At 29.4% G+C, this 21,487-nt stretch overlaps 1 protein-coding gene across 1 annotated transcript; it reads right to left on the bottom strand.

Annotated features, from left to right (window-relative positions):
- Positions 1–662: 662 nt before the first annotated feature.
- On the bottom strand, positions 663–1,437 carry LOC108914384 (39S ribosomal protein L20, mitochondrial). The gene is made up of 3 exons (XM_018720196.1): positions 1,255–1,437; positions 1,092–1,202; positions 663–1,001 (listed from the first exon to the last, which is right to left on the bottom strand). Exons 1-3 carry the CDS (start codon positions 1,339–1,341, stop codon positions 738–740), a joined length of 462 nt encoding a protein of 153 aa, XP_018575712.1. The 5' UTR covers positions 1,342–1,437; the 3' UTR covers positions 663–737.
- Positions 1,438–21,487: the final 20,050 nt, after the last annotated feature.

Below are 21,487 nucleotides of genomic sequence, written 5' to 3'. Positions count from 1 at the left end.
ATTTGTTAAGGAATAAATTAAAGAAAACTGAAATAATATTTTACATTTAACGCCCTGTATCTCTTTAACTATCAACTTTTGGACTAAGGTAAGTTCGGCTAAATCGCAATATTTTTACTTGGGGAATCTACCCATGAATTTTGGCCCATTACCTCGGGACCACCCTGTACATAGGATCTCGGAAACGGTAAGAGATACGAAGTAGCTGGGGGTAAAGTTGCATAATCAGGGGACCAACATTATGAAACAAAAAACGAATTTCCAAAATTTGTTTTTTTTTTCAAATATTTCGAAAAACTAATGTTAGTTTTACAGCCTGTATACCTACTAGTTAATATTATCCAAGGATTGGCACCAGACAAAATGCATTGCAATTGTTTTTTAAATTTTATAACTTTCGAGATTTTTGAGACTCAACATTTTTCTCTGCCCTGCAACATTGCCGCATTTGAAATTAAATTATATGAGAAATTTACACTTAATAATAAGTTACACAGAAATGAAGTGATTTATTTTATAATAAAATAATTAATTTCATTATTTAATATTAGCTGTTTTAAGAGACGGGAAATGGTTTGAAACTATCAAAAACTTTTAGTATTGTTTTTTTGGCACTATAGTCTATAGCCAGGGGGTTTTTAAACTGAAATAAAGGCACTGCACACAATATTATTATATATTTAGAAAGAACTATGCTATCACGCTATATTTAATTTATTTGAATCACTTTTAAAACATTATTTTGGTTCACTTTTAATCGTTAGGGAACCCCTTGTTATAATTCTGTCTAAAGAGCTATCATTTAAAGCCACAAGACCATCATCCAGAACTCGTCTTTGAGCAATATCAGTTAAAGTTTTAAAAGTGTACGGCTCCCAACAAGCTAAACTAGCCAATGTTTTTCTGTTCAACATTACATCAGATCTTACCAAACCTTCTCTAAATAACTCATAACTTATATTGTGCTGCTCACAAGCAGCTTGTACCCTCGTTTGCCACAACTAAAATAAGGATAAAATGTTATTTAGAATTAATACAAAACTGTTTTATTATAAACAAAAAAGTAATACTGTATATCTACAGAATCTTACATTAGCCATGTCCTCTTTTTTCAATTTCCTTCCTTTTGTTGCATAAACTAAAGCTCTATGAACATATCGAATGGCAATACTATAACAATTACGTTTTCTACCTTGAAATGCCTAAAACGTATGAAATTAGTAAAAAAAATTGTAGTGATTATAAAGATCATACCGCTGCTAATTTGAATATTTTTCGTTTTCGCCAAAACTCATCTGGTCCTCGACTTCTTATAAAATTAACAGCTGTTGTAAAAACCATGACAATTGGCTATATATTGGATAAAAAAACAAATTATTTCTTTAAAAATGAATATGAAAAAACCATTGATTTTCTACTATTTTCTAGGTTATTATAATTTCACAATAATATAATAAATAAAACTTCTGCCATCAGTGCCATCTGTGCCTTGGCCGTGGATTTAATTTTCAGTTAAAGTACGCTATTCACAGAATAAGATTAAGTTTTAAACTTTTTCCTTCATAATGTAGAGGTCGCCAATATAGAATTAGAATAACGTGATTGATAGGATTTAGCAGGGGTTTTAAGTATATAGGGTGAGTATTATAAAAATTAGGCATAAATTCAGGATCTGAAAAAACATCAAAATATAATTAATTTTAATTAAGTTGTAACAATATATTTACAAAAAACAATTTACCTATTGCACTGAAATTTCCTACAAACAAGTTTTTGAGGGTGAGAAATGTGTCTGTTAGTTTCTGTCAACCTTGTAGGTCGCTAGACGCAGTTCTGAAAATGCACTATTTTAGAGAAAAATGCAACTAATTCTGCCAAAGTCAACCAAATTCATTTTGTAGATATAGGGCGTTTCAGAAAAATACCTCATATAAATATATGTTTTAACATGATGCTGTTTCTGTGATATAGAGCCGTTAATATTTAATTTGTATAACACAATAATGTTTCAGTTAAGGTACTCTTTGACTGAAATTAGATCATCTCCAGGGGCGTTGCTGTCGGAAGTGACGTGCGTATAATTTGAATAGAAATTTTTTAACTTTGCTCTAGTATGTTTTAGTAGTAGTGGTTTAGTAAGTAGTAGTAAGTAGTGTATTAAATAGTAATAGTAGTAGTAGTAGCAGTAGGGAATAATATGATTTGATTTCAATATAATTTTACATTGCCCTGACAATAGAATGCCCTTGGCATAGTGCAGTTTCAGTAGTCTTTACAGGAATATGTACTTTTTTTTATTTAAATTGAATTATGGGTGGGAATAAATGACATACTGTGGAAAAAATAACATATAAAACATAGATAATTTGTCACTGTAATAGATCGCAGCTAAGGACCTCTACAATATAATATAGAAAATTAATAACATTGACGTATTAGAAGTTACGTGCAACAAATTTCAATATACGAAATTTTTTAACACCCTGAATTTCATTACCTACATATTTCTCTAACTTTCTAGGTGGTTTGCTGCTACATGTATTTCAGTAACGCCCTGTATTAGGGCAGTTTAAAAAACGGTTCTATAAATGAAATATAATTATAAGAAAAACTCGTTCGTCAGTTTTTTATATTTTATAAAGATTTTTTTTATATAAGTACGGCAGATTATTAAAAGCTTGAAAAATATATTAAAATTGGAAATTTGGTTCTAGAGTCAGTAAAATCCAAAATGTTTCGTATGTATTTAGGCCCTAACTCTTACAGATATATCTTTAAATCAAGATAAGGACAGCTGTTGCGAACAAGCTTTAAGACAATGAAAATTGTACGTATCGACATCGATTTACTACAAAGAGAAGATATATGCTTTGATCAACTAACTACCTCATCGAGCAATTTATTAGCTATTCTGATACCCATATTCCCCCAAATCCGCTTGATTTGAATACGCTGTTTTCTTAAATATGATGGAAATTCAAACTGATATTATTTTTTACCATTCACAAAGTAGAAATAATATTCTTGTTGTTAATATTAGAACTTTGGCAAAAGCAAAACATTCGTTTAAAACATAAAACACACAAAGAAAAGAGTTGGATCAGTTTAGGATTGTTTTTTTACAATCAAACGTTTTGCGTAAACTGTAATAAATAAAAAACATAGGTATCCCTTCACCTAGAGTTTGTGTTTCAATAAACTACCTCTACTATCTTCTAGTGCTTCGGCTGCCATTTTGACAACCACACAAGTAAACCCATATAATTACACTGCTTGTTGTTCTGTGACATGTCATTATTACCTTTAGAAGCCCNAAAAGAATCATCAAAGTAAACTAAAGCCTTAAAAACTTAAAATAAATAAATCATGAGCTAGTCGAGAAACCACTTTAACCGCTCAATTATTTGTCGAGAAACGAATTGAACGCATAAACGAAACGAACTTCAATCAAGAACTTAAGACGCAGGTGATTTTTTAAAATGTCTCGATTTCTCGACTCTTTTTTCTCGTCTCGAGTAAGGCCAGATTTCCCGGGAATTCTCGCTTCGAGAAGTCTCGACCAGAAACCCTATTTAGTATCTTTGGTATAGCTGTAGCATCCTCAGTTATAGCAAGCACTTTAGGGGGTATTTTCTTATATATTTTTTTGTTATTATTGTAGGTAGAATCGTACCTCCAAACATTAGAACGAAATTTTTTAACACCCTAAATTTCATTACCTACATATTTCTCTAACTTTCTAGGTGGTTCGCTGCTACATGTATTTCAGTAACGCCCTGTATTAGGGCAGTTTAAAAAACGGTTCTATAAATGAAATATAATTATAAGAAAAACTCGTTCGTCAGTTNATCAAATCCATTGAAAGCTTTGATCAAGACAATTGCACAATGAATCTTGCAGTAAACCTGATGCTGATTTCGGCAATAGGTACACAGCAGTCTTGTATCAGTGTGTTGTGCAAGATTTTGCTACCAGGGAATGATCGTTTTCGATTGCCTAAAATCATTTTTTAATCTTTTACATTTTGTAATTATTATGAAACCAAAAAACATGATTGAAATGCAAACTTGCATTTTTTATTTCAAATTAAACTTCAAAACAAAAAAAAGGTACAGGTCAAATGTATGTATAGATATTGTGCAAAAGTCAAACATACTATATCTTGGAGATAGTTGTCTATTCTATAGTTGAATTTAAAAATTATCTTTAATCCCTTAAAAATTTCATTTATCATAGACATTCTATATCCACCAAAAATACTCTTCGTTATAAGTCCTGCCATGTGCAAAACTTGATTATTAGGTACTACTGGTATGAACAAAGTAGTATTATGAATGAGTGCATCTTATTAATAAGCAACAATAAATTACGTAATTCCTTTGGATACTGAACTATTTGAAAATGTATTATATTCGCGGCGTTTCTCCCTTGCTTTTCCGAATAATTCGCCCATAGCAATTTTCCCATCAATAGGTCTTGTTTTTTACGTCAAATATGGATTTATTATATTATAAAACGAATCGTGATCGTGGCAGTCTCGCTCGCGATTAATAAATCGATAAGTTTATCGACAAGAACGGCTCATCGCATCAAGCACGCTCTGCACACTTGATAACGGCGGCGGCCGTCATAAGCGTTCATAACGGGGTGGATAAGCCGAGGCAGATAAGTACGTCTGCGAAAAAATAACCGGCAATTCAGCGGAAAAACAGGCTTGCACGTCATCTGTAATTGTCATAATAAGGGAATAAGGGCCCACGTTCAATTGGCATTGATAAGAATACGTTTTGTCTCTAATGGGTTATTGATGTACAGGGTGTTTAGAATTTTGGAGAGGATTTTTCAATGGTAGGTGCAATGCATCAACAATAAGCATTTCCAATAACTTAAACCTTCGAAACTGCAAATCAGCGCTAAAATTAATAAAATTGATAAGTCCTATTGGAAACTTCTGGCATTATCGACGAGTTACATATTTCAAATAGAAAAATTGCTAGTTCCATTTTAGTTACAATTACGAAAATGCGTGTCTTTTATTAATGAATAAATGTTTAAGTGAAGTCATTTATTTTTATAGGTTATAATTTTAACTGTGTCTTCTTTTTTGTAAAAGGACTGTATGTCTTAGATATGTGTATAAATAAGTGCGAATAAACATACAGAAATGGCCGTCATTGCAGTAATAATGAATTGCGATAACCTCTACAAACGCTGATGAAACTGCAGGTTATCGGTGGCTATCGGTGGAGTCAGCGGTTCTAAAATAGTTTTCATCTTACCAATGTGGTATTTTCAAAATATATTTCTGCCAATCGAGCTGCCGCACCTCGATTTTACTCTTAAAATATCCTCTCCAAGTTTGTAAACACCCTGTATAGGGTGATGATAATTTATGTGCCTAAGTACAAGAAATTTCGAATGCTGTAAGTAGTGAATCAAACACCTGTACCTGCAGGCTGTTGCAATATGCCACTGAAAGAACGTATAATGATTTATTTTCTAGCTAGAGGAGAATCTTGATAACATTCTGTATTTACAATGCTGGATAAATTATTATCTGTAAGTATGTATTTTTATAATTCTCTGTTACTACATGTTCTTATTTAATTGGGTATTTTTGCTACACCGGAAAAAAATAAATTATTTTCAATTTAACAGAAATACCTAATAGAATAAAAGCAGTTTTTGATCTACTGACTCTTTTTTGTATTCAACCATCAACTAATACCTTGGTTATTAGATGATTCCTACAATTTTGGTATTAGTCAATTAGTTCATATTACAGCAAGTGAATAACTTACTTATAATATAACTCAAGCAGTGCTGTAATTCTATTAAATATATGTTTATTTTTTCGATATATTTTTCTTGAGCATAAAAGTCTGATACTCCTATGGTTGGCCTTTTTTAGAGTTCTATAACTGCATACTGGACGATCAGACGTCATCTCACTAATAGTAATAAACTTGTAAGGATTTGTTATCGTAATTAGGTATTATCATTATTTTTGCTATGTTGGAGAAAAAGATATAAAACTGCCTATATTAAAATATTTTTTAATTTTGCCAGAAGTGCCCGGACTTACGTATTTATGTCTGTTTGTAAAAATTTCCCCATAAGAAAAAATCGTAGGTAAGAGTAGAAATCACTCAATTTTGTTATCACATGAAGAAGAAAATTATTAAATTTTAAATAAAGTATGCCAAGAATTAAACGTTTTCGACTAATTTGCATTTTTGCACTCAGTGTAGTGCGAAAGGTCAAATAAGTCGAAAACATTAAAAATATTGATTTACTTGATTAGTAAGAAACAAATTAAATAAATCTAAAATTAAATTAAATAAATCTAAATTGTTTTACTAAATAACTTTATCAATTAACAAAAAAATGGGATATTAAACGTATTATGTTATTATTATTTTTATTGGCTTAAACATGTATTACAATTAATTAAAAATTGTTGATTCAAACTACTATCGCATTGGAAAATATTGACTCATAAATTAAAAAAATATCGCACCTATAAAAAATGATTTAATAAAAGCTTTAAACACCTTCAAATAAAAAAATCTTTTCTGTTCAGAAGTTATATATTTATGCCAACATTAAAATTAACTAAGAATTGGAAATTTGCATTAAAATAAATATAATTTAAATACGCATCAATAATAAACGTTGAAAAAATTCACAATTTATCACACAGAAACGGTGAATTTATCCATACGTTTATATATGTATGTATATTTTTATCATACTTAATCGACTATGATATATAAAATAAATATAAAAAATACTTATTTTATTATATCATATCGAAAATAAAATAGTTTCTTTATTTAAAAGCACTGGCTTCATATTCCGCAAAATGTAATATAAACTAGATATGTAGCAGTGTGGGCGGGCCGAAAATTTTTTTTTTAATTTTTATTATTGATATCGAAAATATTGTTTTAGGTCGATATCTTAGGCTCGCCAAATTTCGTCAACGTTTAGTGTCAAAAATTTTTTTTGTACTTACCTTTATAGGAAATTTAATTCTCTAAAAAAAGGTCCTTAGAAGAAATCTGTGGAATTAATAATTTCTGAGATAATGGCAATTTTAGTAGAAAAATTTACGTTTTTGACAATATTTATGTATTTTTTTATAGGTAAAAAGTGATTATTTAAATATTTATTTTATAGAAAATTCAATTATCTACAAAAAAGGTCCTTAGGAGAAATTATGTCAAATTAATAGTTTTTGAGATAATGGCAATTTTAGTAGAAAAATTGATTTTTGTTACAATATTTTATTTTTATTTTTATGGATAAATAGTGATTGTTTAAAGGTCTATTTTATAAGAAATGTAATTCTCTATAAAAAAAATGTCTTTAGGGGAAATAATGTCAAATTAATAATTTTTGAGAGAATGGCAATTTTAGTAGAAAAAATAAACATTATTAGAATCATCAATAGTTTCAATATATACATATGATATTAAAATAAATAAAAATGAGGACTGGTTTTTGAGAATATTTAAATAAAAATATTTTATAATTTTCTTTTCTCCATGGAAAATATAGATATACATAAAAAAATAACTATATTTAAATCAAATTGCCATTATCTCAAAAATTATTAGTTTGACATTGTGGCTCCTAAGGACCTTTTTTGTAGAGAATTAAATTTCTTATAAAATAAATCTTTAAATAATCACTATTTATCTATCCATAAAAAACATAAATATTGTGAAAAATATCAATTTTTCTACTAAAAATTATCTCAAAAACTATTAATTTGACATGATCATGACGGAACTTTTTTTAGAGAATTGAATATCCTGTAAAATAGATGTTTAAACAATCACTTTTTATCTATAAAAAAACATAAATAGGTATTGTAAAAAACGTCAATTTTTCTACTAAAATTACCATTATCTCAGAAATTGTTAATTCGACAGATTTCTTCTAAGGACCTTGTTTGTAGAGAATAAAATTTCCTATAAAGGCAAGTACAAAAAAAAATTTCTGACACAAACTTTGACGAAATTTGGCGAGCTTGAAATATCGACCTAAAATTTTTTCCCTTCGCATTATTTTTCTGGTATTAATAATGAACAATATTTCTGGTATTAATAATAAACATTCAAAAAAGCGGATTTTCGCCCCCCCCTAATATGTAAATATCAAAAGTTTTCAATAGAAAATAGAAGAATATAAACAGGGTGGTCTTTAAGAAAGTTCCGATAATAATAAAGGAGATTTTTTTTAACTTTAAGAAAAAAGAGTTCCAATCAATGAAATAAGTCGTACAAAGTTTTCGAGATAAACGATGTTCACTGTATTTGTATAGATACAATTATGTTAACTGTTAAAGAAAAATAGGCACTGGAAAACACATATTTAAACTATATAAATTCGTCATGACTGAGTATTTCTTTAATTTTAGTTGAAAAATCAAGAAATTTTTGAGTTGTTATTTTTTAGTGTAAATGATGTTTACCATATAGCAGGAAAAATGGAAAAGATACGAAAAAAATTCAAGAGACAAGAAAGTTGTATTTTTAGTTGCTTAATGCTGGAAAATTATAAAAGCTTAAAAAAAAATTGTCAATAATATTGGTCCCCCGGGACGCTACTGGACTTAATAATTTTAATTTAGTTAGTACCGTAATAAATACCACCAAATTTCAACAAAATCGGATACAGGATTATTAAGATTTTTAAGAAAAAAAGATGTTTTAAAACCCCTGTATAGAGGAAATTGCAGCTAATGAATTGGAATATTATTGGGACACTGAAAAGTTCTTCCGGATATTAAGAAAAAAATTGTTTATATATATTCACTACTTCATCAAAATACAACGAAAATAAATAGATTTAAACAACATTTACTTATTTTTTTTTATTTCTGCAAATTCTCATGCTAATATTATATCCATTTAAATTGAAAAACCAAGAAAATGTTTTGAAAGATTTTTCATTAAATTAAATGAAAAATTCACAAAATTTTGTAGTGTACTTAAATTTAATAAATTAATTTGACAATTTGGAAGAGGAATATAATAAAACAAAACTGTTGAAAATTCTATTTTTTTTTTTTTTTCATCGAGTGTAAAGTATTTTCTTGGACACTAGTGCGAAAAAGTTCACTCACATTAGAGCATGCGTAAAGTTAATATTTTACGCACGGCAATACAAAAAATGTAATTAATGGGGTGAACAAGTTCGCACGATACGAATTAGAATTTTTTTCACATATCTCAGGAAGCGCTATTCGGTGGAAATAAACTCCCCCCGGGGGAGCGACGTCTTTAATATACCCTTTCGACCGATAACGACAATTTCGCAGGTAGGAACGGTGCATGGCGGCGGGCATGGTGTGCGGCACGATCATCCAGAGATAGAAGTATTAGAGCGGCGGTGGCGGTGGCGTTTAACAATGGTGCGAGTTGCGGGGGCGGTTAGGCACGGGGGTGGGTGTGGGTGGCTTCGTAATCAGCAGACTGTGGAGGCCGCAGGGACTACTGCGGGGCGCTCAACTACGCCGCGACGCTCGGGTTGACCTGCCGCCACGCTTACGACTTTTACACGAGGACCAGAAAACGGTTTTAGCTGGCGGATCGTATTTTGGAATATTTAAAAAGCACGAAACTGGATTATTTTTGAAAAATTCTCCGCTAGAATTCACAAAATAAATTCGGAAAATTAGATGAAACTGTAAAACTGGTCGAAATAATTTAAAAATGATTTTTCAGTTAAAAAACACATTAATTTCATAATAATGATATAAAAAATGTACATCCTGATCTATTTCACAAATAATGTTTAAAGATTTTATTATTAAAATATGTATCAAATGATAAAATTGTTGTAGTTTTATTTTAAGTTTGATAATGCTTCCAATAAATTTAAAATAACTGGAAACCGTATTTCATTTAAACACTAGTATTATTATCTCAGTAAAACCAAATATATTTGTTTTCAAAACTGAAAATTTGCCTAAAACAAAACAAATATGTAATTATATTTTATCTGTATAGCGTGTTAGATAATATTTTTAGCGTTTATATTTTCTTATCTAGATGAAAATTACATGTGTAAATAATATACAGGGTGTCTCGGTACTTGATACAAAAAAATCGAGTGCAAATAGATGAGGTCAAAATAATATCAGTTCTTCATATACATTATTTTCATACAGGCCTTCATTAACAATTTACGGGCCCTGAAAGGTGAAAATTAAAAAGTTCATTTTTATTTACAGTCTGTAAACTATTAACTTCAGCATGTTGCAAATTTGGCGATCGATAACACATGCGTACAGCTTCTTTTTGATGTTGTAATTCAAACTTCATTATGCCCAGAACACCAGGGACGGACTACGTCCAATGGTTAACAACCCAGAATTTTTGCATAGATGACGATCGCAATCTGCCTGTATCAAAAATCAGTTCCCTGAAGAATTTGCCAACGATAATATCCTCTTGGTTCAACTCGGTAAAATTAACGGTTTAGGAAATATTGTGGATTTTATGTCACAATGTATATTGAGCGGCGCCTCCACCATTTTTTGTTTTTAATTTTTAATTGGATATAATTACTATGTTAAAACCGTACATATTTTTTAAATAAAAGCCTAGAAAGCCTTACTGTCCCCTAATGTAATTTTCACAAATACACTTTACGCATAACACAAACTCTTCAGAGAAAAATTATTAGAATCATATCTGTCCTTGGTTTTAGAGATGACTGTAGAGAGCAGTTTTCTAAATTGAACATTCTAACTGCACCCTGTGCATATATACTTCAATGTCTTATTTATGTCAAAAAACACATACATAACTTTGAAATCAGAAGTGAGACTCACTCTTATAATACCCGAAAGACTTTATTACATACTTATGTAATAAATTTCTAAGACTTAGTAAAACGCGGGTCGGTACTAATTATTGGGCCATCAAATTTTTTAACATAATACCTCACTAAATTCAAATTTTTAATGAAAATAATTTTAAATCAAGGATAAAAAAATACTTAATAAAAAATGTATTTTATAGTTTTGAAGATTTTATTGACAGTAATGTATAATCTTAGTATGTCGTTTATCCTATTTATTTTAATTATATGTTTTTTATGTATATTTATATAACAGTTAGTTGATTGCTATCATTATGTGTATTCTTATTTACCACTTTCTTTTTTTTTTGGACGCGTGTAAACACTTTTATGTGTATGTATGTAACATTAGCCTTTATAAATAAATAACACAAAATAGAAAAACAAAACAATAAGTTAAAGTAACTTAAAAAAACAATCTATTGAAATAGATTTTCAATATGGGCACTTTCCACCTCCACACACTTCCTAAGTCTACGAATGTTATTTGTTTGTATACAAAAAGCATTTCTGGGGTATGGCTAATATTATCACAATGGAGAATGGAAATTAAATAGTAGCAATTTATCCCTTGTCTGTACTGGGGTTACGTACACTAAACTTTTCAAGTAGCCCGACTGAAGAAGTCCATCGGGTTAAAGTCTGGATAACGTGGTGGCCATGAAATTGGACCTCCTCTCTCAATCCATTTATTATTAAAGACAATGGATAAATAATTTCGTGCATCAATGTTGAAAAGGGGAGGAGCTCCATCGTGCATGAACCAAACGTTTCTTCGGGTGTCTAATGGAACATCGTCTAATAGTGGCTGCAAATTATTTTGCAAAAACTCCAAATATCGATATCCATTCAGACATTCCTCAAAAACGTATGGACCTATTAAATTATTACCCCAGAAAGGCTTTTTCGTGTGCAAACAAATAACATTCGTAGTCTTAGGAAGTGTGTGGAGGTGGAAGGTACCCATATTGGAAATGTATTATGATAGTTTTCTTTCTTTTAAATTATTTTTTTAACTTCAACTTATTCTTGTTTTGTTTTTCTATTTTGTGTTATGAATAAAGCGTCTATGTTAAATTTTGTTAGTGAAAATTACATTAGCAGACAGTAAGATTTTCTAGGCTCTTATTTTAAAAATGTGTACGCTTCTAACATAGTAATTAAGTGCAAATAAAAATTAAAAACAAAAAAATGGTGGAGGCGCCGCTCAATGAGACATAAAATCAATAATATTTTTTAAACTGTTAATTTTACCGAGTTGAAGAGTTGAACCAGGAGGATATTATTGTTGGGAAATTCTTCAGGGAACTTATATTTAATACAGACAGATTGCGAACTTCATCTAGGTATGCAAAAATTCTGGGTTGTTAACCATTGGGCATAGTCCGTCCCTGGAGTTCTGGGCACAATGAAGTTTGAATTACAACATTAAAAACAAGCTGTACGCATGTGTTAATGGTTTAGAGACTGTAAATAAAAATAATTTTTTAATTTTCAGTTTTGAGGGCCCGTAACTTGTTAACGTACGTATTTCTAAAGGTCACTAATAATTATTTTTAAAGTAGTATACCTAAAATGTTTTCGAGCGACCTCTATAAATAAATATCAACGAACTAATAATTTTTTTTTATTGAATTTGATGAACAAAAGAATAGAAATAAATCACGAGACACTTAAAAAATTTCTCTAGGCAAAATTTACTACCGCACTGAGTATCAAATATTTATAATTTTTTAATTTTTTTTAAATTTAAGTGTCTTGTTTTTATTTCTTTCTACTTGTGTGTCTTTTACTTCTTTCTGTTCTATTTATTTCTATTCTTTTGTTCATCAAATTCAATAAAAATATTATTAGTTTGTTGATATTTATTTTTGGAGGTCGCTCGAAAACATAGGTAGGGTATACTATTTTGAAAGTTAAAATAATTATGAGTGACATTTAGAAATTATAATATCGATTTGAAATATTCAGAATCGAGATTTTTTTCAACCTAGAAGATGATAAAATAACGAGAAAAAAAATTCATTTTTTACGGTTTTTGGATTTTTTAAAATTTTTGGGGGCCTTTTAAAAAATTTTTTTTTAAGCTTTTTTTGGAGAGTAGGTAACTGTGAATTTTTACATATGAACCCCTATTTTTCATTGCAGATTCGATTTCTACGGCTAAAAATACGTTGGATATGTCTGGAACATTTCTTTCGGTTCATGATAGATGGTGCTGTAATTGACGAATTTCAATTTCTCTGAATTCTGCAATACGTTTGCAATAAACATATTACGTTTTCATTGTAACTAATCAAGATCAGTTTTAAAACAAATTTTATTTCTCAAAACCCAGGAACAGGCGTCATTTTTGGGATACTTGGTTACTGTTTTTTTCGCTTGTGACTTTCGACCTACGTTTATATGAACTTTTTTTCACGAAATAACTTCGCCCTAAAATATTTCGCACTTATTTACAAACACCCTGTATAATCGTAGTTAAGCTTATCTAAATATGTTTTTATTAAACTGCAAAATATACTAAAAAAATATTTTGTTATTGTGTTTTAATTATTTGTCATTTTCTTCATTTTACTAACTTATAGTTGAAGGTATTGTTTTCAGATTAAGAACTGTCTAAAGGAAAGGATAATTTTCTGGTATTTTCAGTCATATAGGGTGTCCCGAATTGCATACGCCACACTTTACCTGGTAATAGAATACCTCAAAATAAGAAAAAATAAACATAGATCATAGAACGCTTTGTTTAAAAAATATCACATTTATTTAAGCGTCTACTAAAATATTTAACGTAGATTGGCAAAACTTGGGCTAATAACTAATTACGAGCAAGTTCGCCTAGTTGCTACACAAATCTATAAACCAGTCCAAGAGTCTCAAAATTTCGACCCCACTAAATATTTTATAAATTGAATTTAATTCCTAAATCTTAATTATTTAAAAAAAAAATCAAGATTTCCAATGATTTTGAGCTATCTTTTGAGGTTGGGGAAAAATTCTGACGTGATGAAGCATTTCTGATGACCCCATCGTCTTCAACGGGTCAAAATACAGGGGAGATCACACTCTGTTAAAAAGTACCTATTTGAAATTAAAAAAAAATGTACGCCTGTGTTATTATAAACTTAGTTTTTTTTTGTGTTATGTTCTTTTCTTCATGAAATTCTGTGTTCTATATCATTATACCTATTAAATTTAGAAATTTAAAAAAATGTCTATTTAGTAAAAAAAATCAATTAATATGTTAACGAAAAATTCAATTTTTCTTTTTTATTCTAAGTATCTTAGTACATGATTATTGTATTATGAGAACAGAACCATATACCTACGAATCTATGAATAAGAACGCTATACTTTTAATAAGCAAAATGGCAGCTCACCTGTCATTCTAGACAACTTGGTTAAGACACGCTTTTTTAATACGTTTACTACACATGATTTTAATTAATTTCTTTATTATTTTCAAAAGAAGTGTTCGTCGTCCCATAAGATAGTTTGTTCTAGACAAATTTTATGACAATACGTAAAATTTTTACGACAGGAAATAAAGTAGTTTGCATAGAATGGATCCACAAATAGTTGTAAAAATTTCACTATTTATGTGTTGTCTTATACTCGATCGATACTATGACAAGGAAAAAGTGTCAGTATTAATGGCTGAAAATGAAAACGGTTGTTTTAGTTAAATACGTATCTATTTTTGTCACATAATATTTTCATGCATAATTTTAAGGCATATATACAATTTGATAAAAATAAATTCACTAAAAGTACCTATAATTAATTAAAATCGTTTGAAGAATTTATTTTTGCACTTTGCATATACATATACGAGTACCTATTATTCATAAAAATCTTATTCCATAAAATTTTAATCTTGAAATTGAAAGATTGTGGCACTATTTTTAAGAAGTCTTGCTGTCATCTATGTTGAATGCCGAGTATTAAAATTTCTATAGGCAATTACATTTACAAACATCGACCACTAACCAAAGTTGCTCATATTTATTATAACTTCTTTATCAAATCTTATTTTACTCTCTGTTTTTAAGTTATTGTATTATTAACGGTTTTCACGTTAATTAATTTTTATATTAATCATTATTAACGCATTTCCGATATATATTCTGTCAAAAAAGTATCCGAAATTTGTCATTTAAAAATAAATTCGAGGTAAATTAGATTTAAATTTCTTTTTTGATGGAAAATTGGTAGTATTGTATTCTACTGTGACGCGTAGATTGGGCGCGATGTAAATGAAATTGCTTCGGTTAATAAATGCGACATTTATGGAAAAGCTTTTGATTTTAGCGTCATCTAGCGGCTAAACAAAACAACTTTGAATAGAGGTAAGTTTAGTTAATCAGTTTTATTTCCACCCCCAGTATCTGTGGTATGTACACGAAATATTGGAACACTCTGTGTGTGGATATCTTAACGGCAGAGATGAGGAAAGCCCAATTTTCTCCTCATATATTATCAGTGTCAGAAATATTCAATCGATAGCGTCCTGCCAGATATTTTCTATTTTCAGGTTGTATGATTTTTCGCTCCAGATGACGTTTTCATTATAAACCTCAATTAACTGCGAAAGGATTGAGAATGGAGGAGTTCCAAAAATATATTGATTCTCTGGAACCAAATTAAATTGATATTAAATTTCTAAGATTATTTGGGAAGCAACTGTCTAATAGGACCCAAACAAACAACATCGATAAATTTTGTCAAAATTTTCACAAGGTAAAAATAGCACCTGAAAAGATTAGTACAGTTTTTAAGGACAATGATGTCTGTCTTTTAGTACTTCTTATTTATCTATATATTAATAAAAAAAACTCTTAATTTTTAAGTTTTATGATTTTTGCAATCTCATCACTTGTAATTCATAATTCAGACTAAAAAATATGATTTATATTACCGGAAGAAAACAAAAAAAAAACAATATAAAACATCTTTATAATCTTTCATTATTTTAAACAAATTTTTTTTCATATAAGTATTTTCATGAGAGTTGTAATTTTTGAACATTAAGTAAAAATTAACAGAAAATTGTCTGTAATGCCTGTATCTAAATGCAACTAATAAAAAATATTTTTGAGAAACCAAAATATGTAGATAAAAAGACATACAGGGTGTCCCATTTTAAATTATGCACGTGAATATCTCGTCAGCGAAGCCACCAATCCGAAAATAACCCTTACGAAAGTTGTTGGGTTCGGAGGGAGACATCGGATGGTGACCTTGGATTCGAGCGTGCCCTTGACCATCAAGATCATTTGAAGGTCAAATTTAATTTTTTAATTAGAAATCTCTATTTTTGACCACGGATTCGAAAGGAGTGCAAATTTTTTTGTTTAAATAGGTACTTAGGACTCTTCTTTGGAATGACCTTTAAAGGTTATTTCAAGGACAAAATATATTAAATTATGCACCTGAATATCCCGCCAGGCAAGCCACCAATCCAAAAATAACCCTTACAAAAGTTATTGGGTTCGAAGGGGGATATCCGATGGTGACCTTCAATTTACCCTTGGCCTTTACCCTCAAGATCATTTGAAGGTCAAATCTAATTTTTTAAATAAATGGAACCTCCATTTTTGACCCCGGATTAAAAAAGAACGCAAAATTTTTACGTTTAGCTAGGTACTTAAGGCTCGTTTACGTTTATATGTTTAGATAGATACGTTCGTTTACGTTTAGATAGGTAATTAAGGCTCTTCTTCATCAAGGTCAAATTGAAGGACACCATCTGATCTCCCCTTCCGAACCCAACAACTTTTGCAAGGATTATTTTCGGATCGGTGGTTCACCTGACGAGATATTCAGGTGCGTAATTTAAAATATTTTGTCCTTGAAATAATCTTTAAAGGTCATTCCGAAGAGCCTTAAGTACCTATCTAATACGCAAACGACCACAAATTACGCTATCATACATGTTACTCAAACATTAAAAAATGGTATGGCGTCTTAATAACTAAATAGATTTATAAATAGATATTATAAAATAAAAAGTATATTTTTTAGACATCTTTTTCTTTTCGTCTATAGGAAAAGCTATAGCTGCCTTTAAAAAACAGAAGGGTTCGTAGTCGTTTCGAAACTCTCGTGTAAATATGGTGGCGGCGAGCTGGCGTCCGGGCGCGCGTGCCGCCAATATATGTGAACAAGGTTAAATGTTGAGAGAGCGAGGCGATAGCGTCTTTCCTCGTTCCTCATAAAAAATATAAAAAATTAAAAAATATATAAAAAAGCCTATTCAATTTTCATTCAATAAAATGGGGTCAATTAATGATTATAAAAATATCACATTTCAAACAAAGAAATGTGAAATGAAGTAATTCAAAAAACATTTTTTGAATCAATAAAAAATAAAAAGAATTCACGTTAAGTGTTAAAGGAGATAATGCTTTGCTTAGCTATTTTTTTTCTATATCTTCAATAACTTCAAAATTATTTAATGATAGTGAGACAAAATTATTGAACTATTGTTTATTGAATATTTTTTCTTACGTAGATTTTAGGTATATAATGTATGAGCTTATAATTATTTTTATATTTGCCAAATATTATATCTAAAAAAGATACTGAAAATTACGAAGAAATTTCAACTTTAAACAAAGAATTCTGACAATAATTTTATTTTAATTCAAGTTGTTGAATTTCTTGGAAAAACTGAAAAATGTGGATTTTTTATTATTAAAATGGCGAAAAGTGTAATTCAATTAACTAACAAAAAATTTTATTAGTAATTACTTTTTCTTATTTCATTAATTTTTAAGTATTTCTATGTCATTCTTTTATAAATTAAAAAATGATTAATGAACAATGGATGTTATTGATGCAGAAAATGGATAACGTCATTTTAAGCTAGGAATCTTCTGGGAATATGGAACCAGAAAAGCTTGGTAAAAAAACAGTGATGAAGAAGCACTATCAAAAAATTTCTTTGAATAATTCCAAAATAGCTAATCAGAAAATTTGGTACAAGTATTTAGATTAGGTACCGATTGCAATAATTTTTACCAGCAATAGTTATTTCGTTCGTAGTGTAGTACCTACTGATGTAGATAATAACAGAGATTTCCTTATATACCAATGTTGATATACAAGTTCATAAAATCAAATGTTCTGTGGATTACTTTTAGATATTACAGATTCTTTATATCAATTAAAAAAAAAAATTGGTAAAATTTATTCTTTCGCAATATACGAGTAATCATTTTTATATTTTTTTCATTATAACTAGCTTTTAGAAACATCCTATACAAATAATAATCATAAGTATAATGAATTCTAAACCACATTTTCATCGTTTTCCTATCGTTAACAATTTTGTAACTAAGGTATTTTTGAATTCTGCCCCCACATAGACTAGCCCGAAAACAATAAGGGCATATCAGTGATTCCTAACAAAAAACAATTTTTAAGACATTATAGAATCTACCTATACTTATAAGAATATTAACTTACTATATTTAATACTGACGTAATATAAATTTTAAACATAGAACGCATCTTACCTCTAATTTCTTGTATAAACCATCAGCTGTGATGGAAAAAAATAGAACTTCAATTGTCGTCACAATTAAACATAGCGTTCCTCTAGAAACTTAACAAACTTGTCCGATTAATCTTACCTAAGCTCAAGCCCTAGCGTTCATCTGCTTCGACTTAATTTTTGGCTTTCGTACAAACGACCTCATAATCTTCACTGGAATCAGTCATTTGTAAGGCTTATTAACGTGCAGGTACTATAAATTATACCAACAGTCACTTGAAAAAATACAGATGTAGCAAGCAATCGACTATGGATTTTTCAACATATTGATAAAAATCCATATATTCTAAATAAGGAAACACAATATTTTAAAGATGCATATCAGGATTTCGCGTAAAGATTCCTCAGATCAATTCATTTCAAACTGCAATTTATCAAACTTGCTTTTGTTTTGAAAAGAAATATGCCTGGGTATTGAAATTTCGAAAGAACTTTTCTCAGATTGCTACATACAGGATGAGATACTTGTAAATGCTTGTAGTCTATTTAACAGATGTTAGAATACTTCATTTTGACATAAAAATTCACGTAATATAGGCCCCAGAATGCTCTGTTTTCGAAATACATATAGTACTGAAATTGAAAAAAATCATTTCAAGTCGTACATTTATTCAAATATCTCTGAAGATGTTTGGCGTAGAATGATGCAACTCAGGGTAATGATGTAGCTAATTATTAAAAAAAAATTCGCCGAACTAATTTACAAATATGTACCTATATCAACCAGTGACGGATATACTGGAGGACACTGTCAATAAAGACCCTCGAAGTTCGACACCACTATTTTTGAAAATCGAATAAGTGAATTTCGGTTGATACTTCTAGCAAAATTGATATTTTTCATTTTATTCTAGACTAGACTTTCGTTTAGTGTAAACATATAAGATATTTTCTCTAAAACGTACAATGTAATTATCATATTATATGAATTTTGTGAAAGACAATAACTCCCCCAAAAAATAAAATTGTTGCACCAACGTTTTTCTTTACTTCTTATGGTTACATTGTATTTTCAATAAAAAAATGTTTTCAAAAAGAACAATTTTAAAGTAATTTCCAATGTATTCAACCAGAACATAATTTTAAATTTAAAAAAATTGTAATTCAGATTTGGCTAGTTTCTCGAATAAAATATAGCATCTCTTCCGTCAGAAATACCAACCGGAATTAAATACATGTATCCCATTTCTAGAACAATCAGTGGAAGATTCTAAGATTTGTATTGAGAAAGCCTTTCCGGTATCTCCGTCACTGGTTGACATTTGTGTACCACCTCATTGAATTTTTGCCCACAATTAGTTAAATCAATATGTACTTATTCCAAATGTATACTCTGTGACCCATAAGAAAAAAAAATTTTTTTTCATAGAATGAAGCCTTCTTTTGACTGATAAAGTTTGAGTACAAAAAGTTGACTCACGTATTTCCTAAAATATTCATGAAAGGTCGATATCTAGTCACTTTTTTACAAATATATTTTTACTATTAAGTATCTTTTGAATTCATTTGTCATTTTTTCCTCGAAATAGACACACTTTTGTCATATACTATTACCAAATTAGCGTAGAATTTCTATATTAGTATGGACATACAAATTATTTTTCAAGGCCTGACGAACTAAAATCTTTTCATTTCCAAAGTAAATTATATTAAAGTATTTTTATTTATTTTTGAGTAACCCTTACGTAGTGTACAACCCCATTTTGAATATAGGTACATATGTGATAATCAATTCTTTATCTGGACAGTGAAACACTTCCTGTACATTTATATTTATTTTGACCTATCACAGAGAAACAGTGAAAATCCTGAATAACTTTGAAACACCATGTGTTACTTACAATAAATTATTGAAAATGACAATGTTGTTTCAAGAATTTTGAAAATATTCAATTGATAAAAGAAAGACATTTAAAGAAAGAAACAATATTTCAATCCGCAAGAAGTAATCAACATCAAATGGGCATCTTTAACAATTATATTTTCACAGATTTCTTTACTTATATTAATTTAAACCGGAAAAAAATGCATTCTCTCCATCTTCTATTTATATAGAAGAGTATATCCTTCTTCAGCAATTTTGTTCAGTTCGAAATAAAATGAAAACTGGGATATATTATTTTTTTAAAAATACGCGTTTATATTAATGTAAAATGAAAAATCTGTTTTTTCTATCTTTTAGTTCAGTGGTATTCAACAGATATGATTTTTTTAAATTATTAAATTTATAGTGCCTAATTAGTATTAGTACCAATATTTATATTGGAATTTAGACATAGGTTAATCAATGGTAAATGAATTTGAGCTCGCTTACAGCACACAGATTTTTGGGACATGGATGGACATTAGTAAGTATGAGAATAAGAAGGCTTCAAGATTAAGATTGTTGAAATTAATAAATAGAAAATTATGTACTATTCTGGATTACTGGAAACTAATGGAATTGTTTAATTATTAATTTTTTTCCTATCTATCCTAAGAGATCCCTTCGCGTACCTCCTTAAGACGTCTTCACCTTTCACATGTTGAATAACCACACTGTAAAAAAATCGGTATGAGTGAAAGCAATAAAGGTACGAAGTGAATCCATTGAGTGAAATGATTGAGTACATTTTCACTCTATATTGAGCATTTTTATAATTTTACTCATTTGTGATAATATTTGAACTGACAATGAAACTGAGTATTTTCACTCAAATATAGGTACCCGTTAAATAAATTATCCAAATAAACTCGTATTTGGTACACTTGTACCTAAATCGGAGTAAATGTGCACCCCATTCTATGGTTGTCGTGCATTGTCTTTGTCTATTCCCATCGTCCCCATTAGGTCATCTCGTGGCGTGGTGTATGGCGTGTAGTGCTGGACAATTTATCCGTTTATCCGATTATTTTGGTGATAAATTGTGTCTCGATTAATATTTCGTTAAATAAATGGATAGTTAAAGTGTTTCCTATGCTTACTTACTACAATATAGGTTATTACTATCTATTCGTCCGATCAGTTAGCCAATTCTTTTAATTGAGACCTAAAATATTGTCTCTAAA

Source organism: Anoplophora glabripennis, unplaced genomic scaffold (assembly GCF_000390285.2).
Source record: "Anoplophora glabripennis isolate ALB-LARVAE unplaced genomic scaffold, Agla_2.0 scaffold1082, whole genome shotgun sequence".
Taxonomy (NCBI): domain Eukaryota; kingdom Metazoa; phylum Arthropoda; class Insecta; order Coleoptera; family Cerambycidae; genus Anoplophora; species Anoplophora glabripennis.
The sequence above is the reverse complement of the archived record's forward strand: the minus strand, read 5'-3'. Positions and strand labels throughout refer to the sequence as shown.

Excerpts from the sequence above, each read along its gene's own strand:
- LOC108914384 (XM_018720196.1), bottom strand. The coding sequence starts at position 1,341 with ATGGTTTTTACAACAGCTGTTAATTTTATAAGAAGTCGAGGACCAGAT. Across the intron at positions 1,203-1,254 it reads AAATATTCAAATTAGCAGCG|GCATTTCAAGGTAGAAAACG; the intron begins GTATGATCTTTA and ends CATACGTTTTAG. Across the intron at positions 1,002-1,091 it reads AAAAAGAGGACATGGCTAAT|TTGTGGCAAACGAGGGTACA; the intron begins GTAAGATTCTGT and ends TCCTTATTTTAG.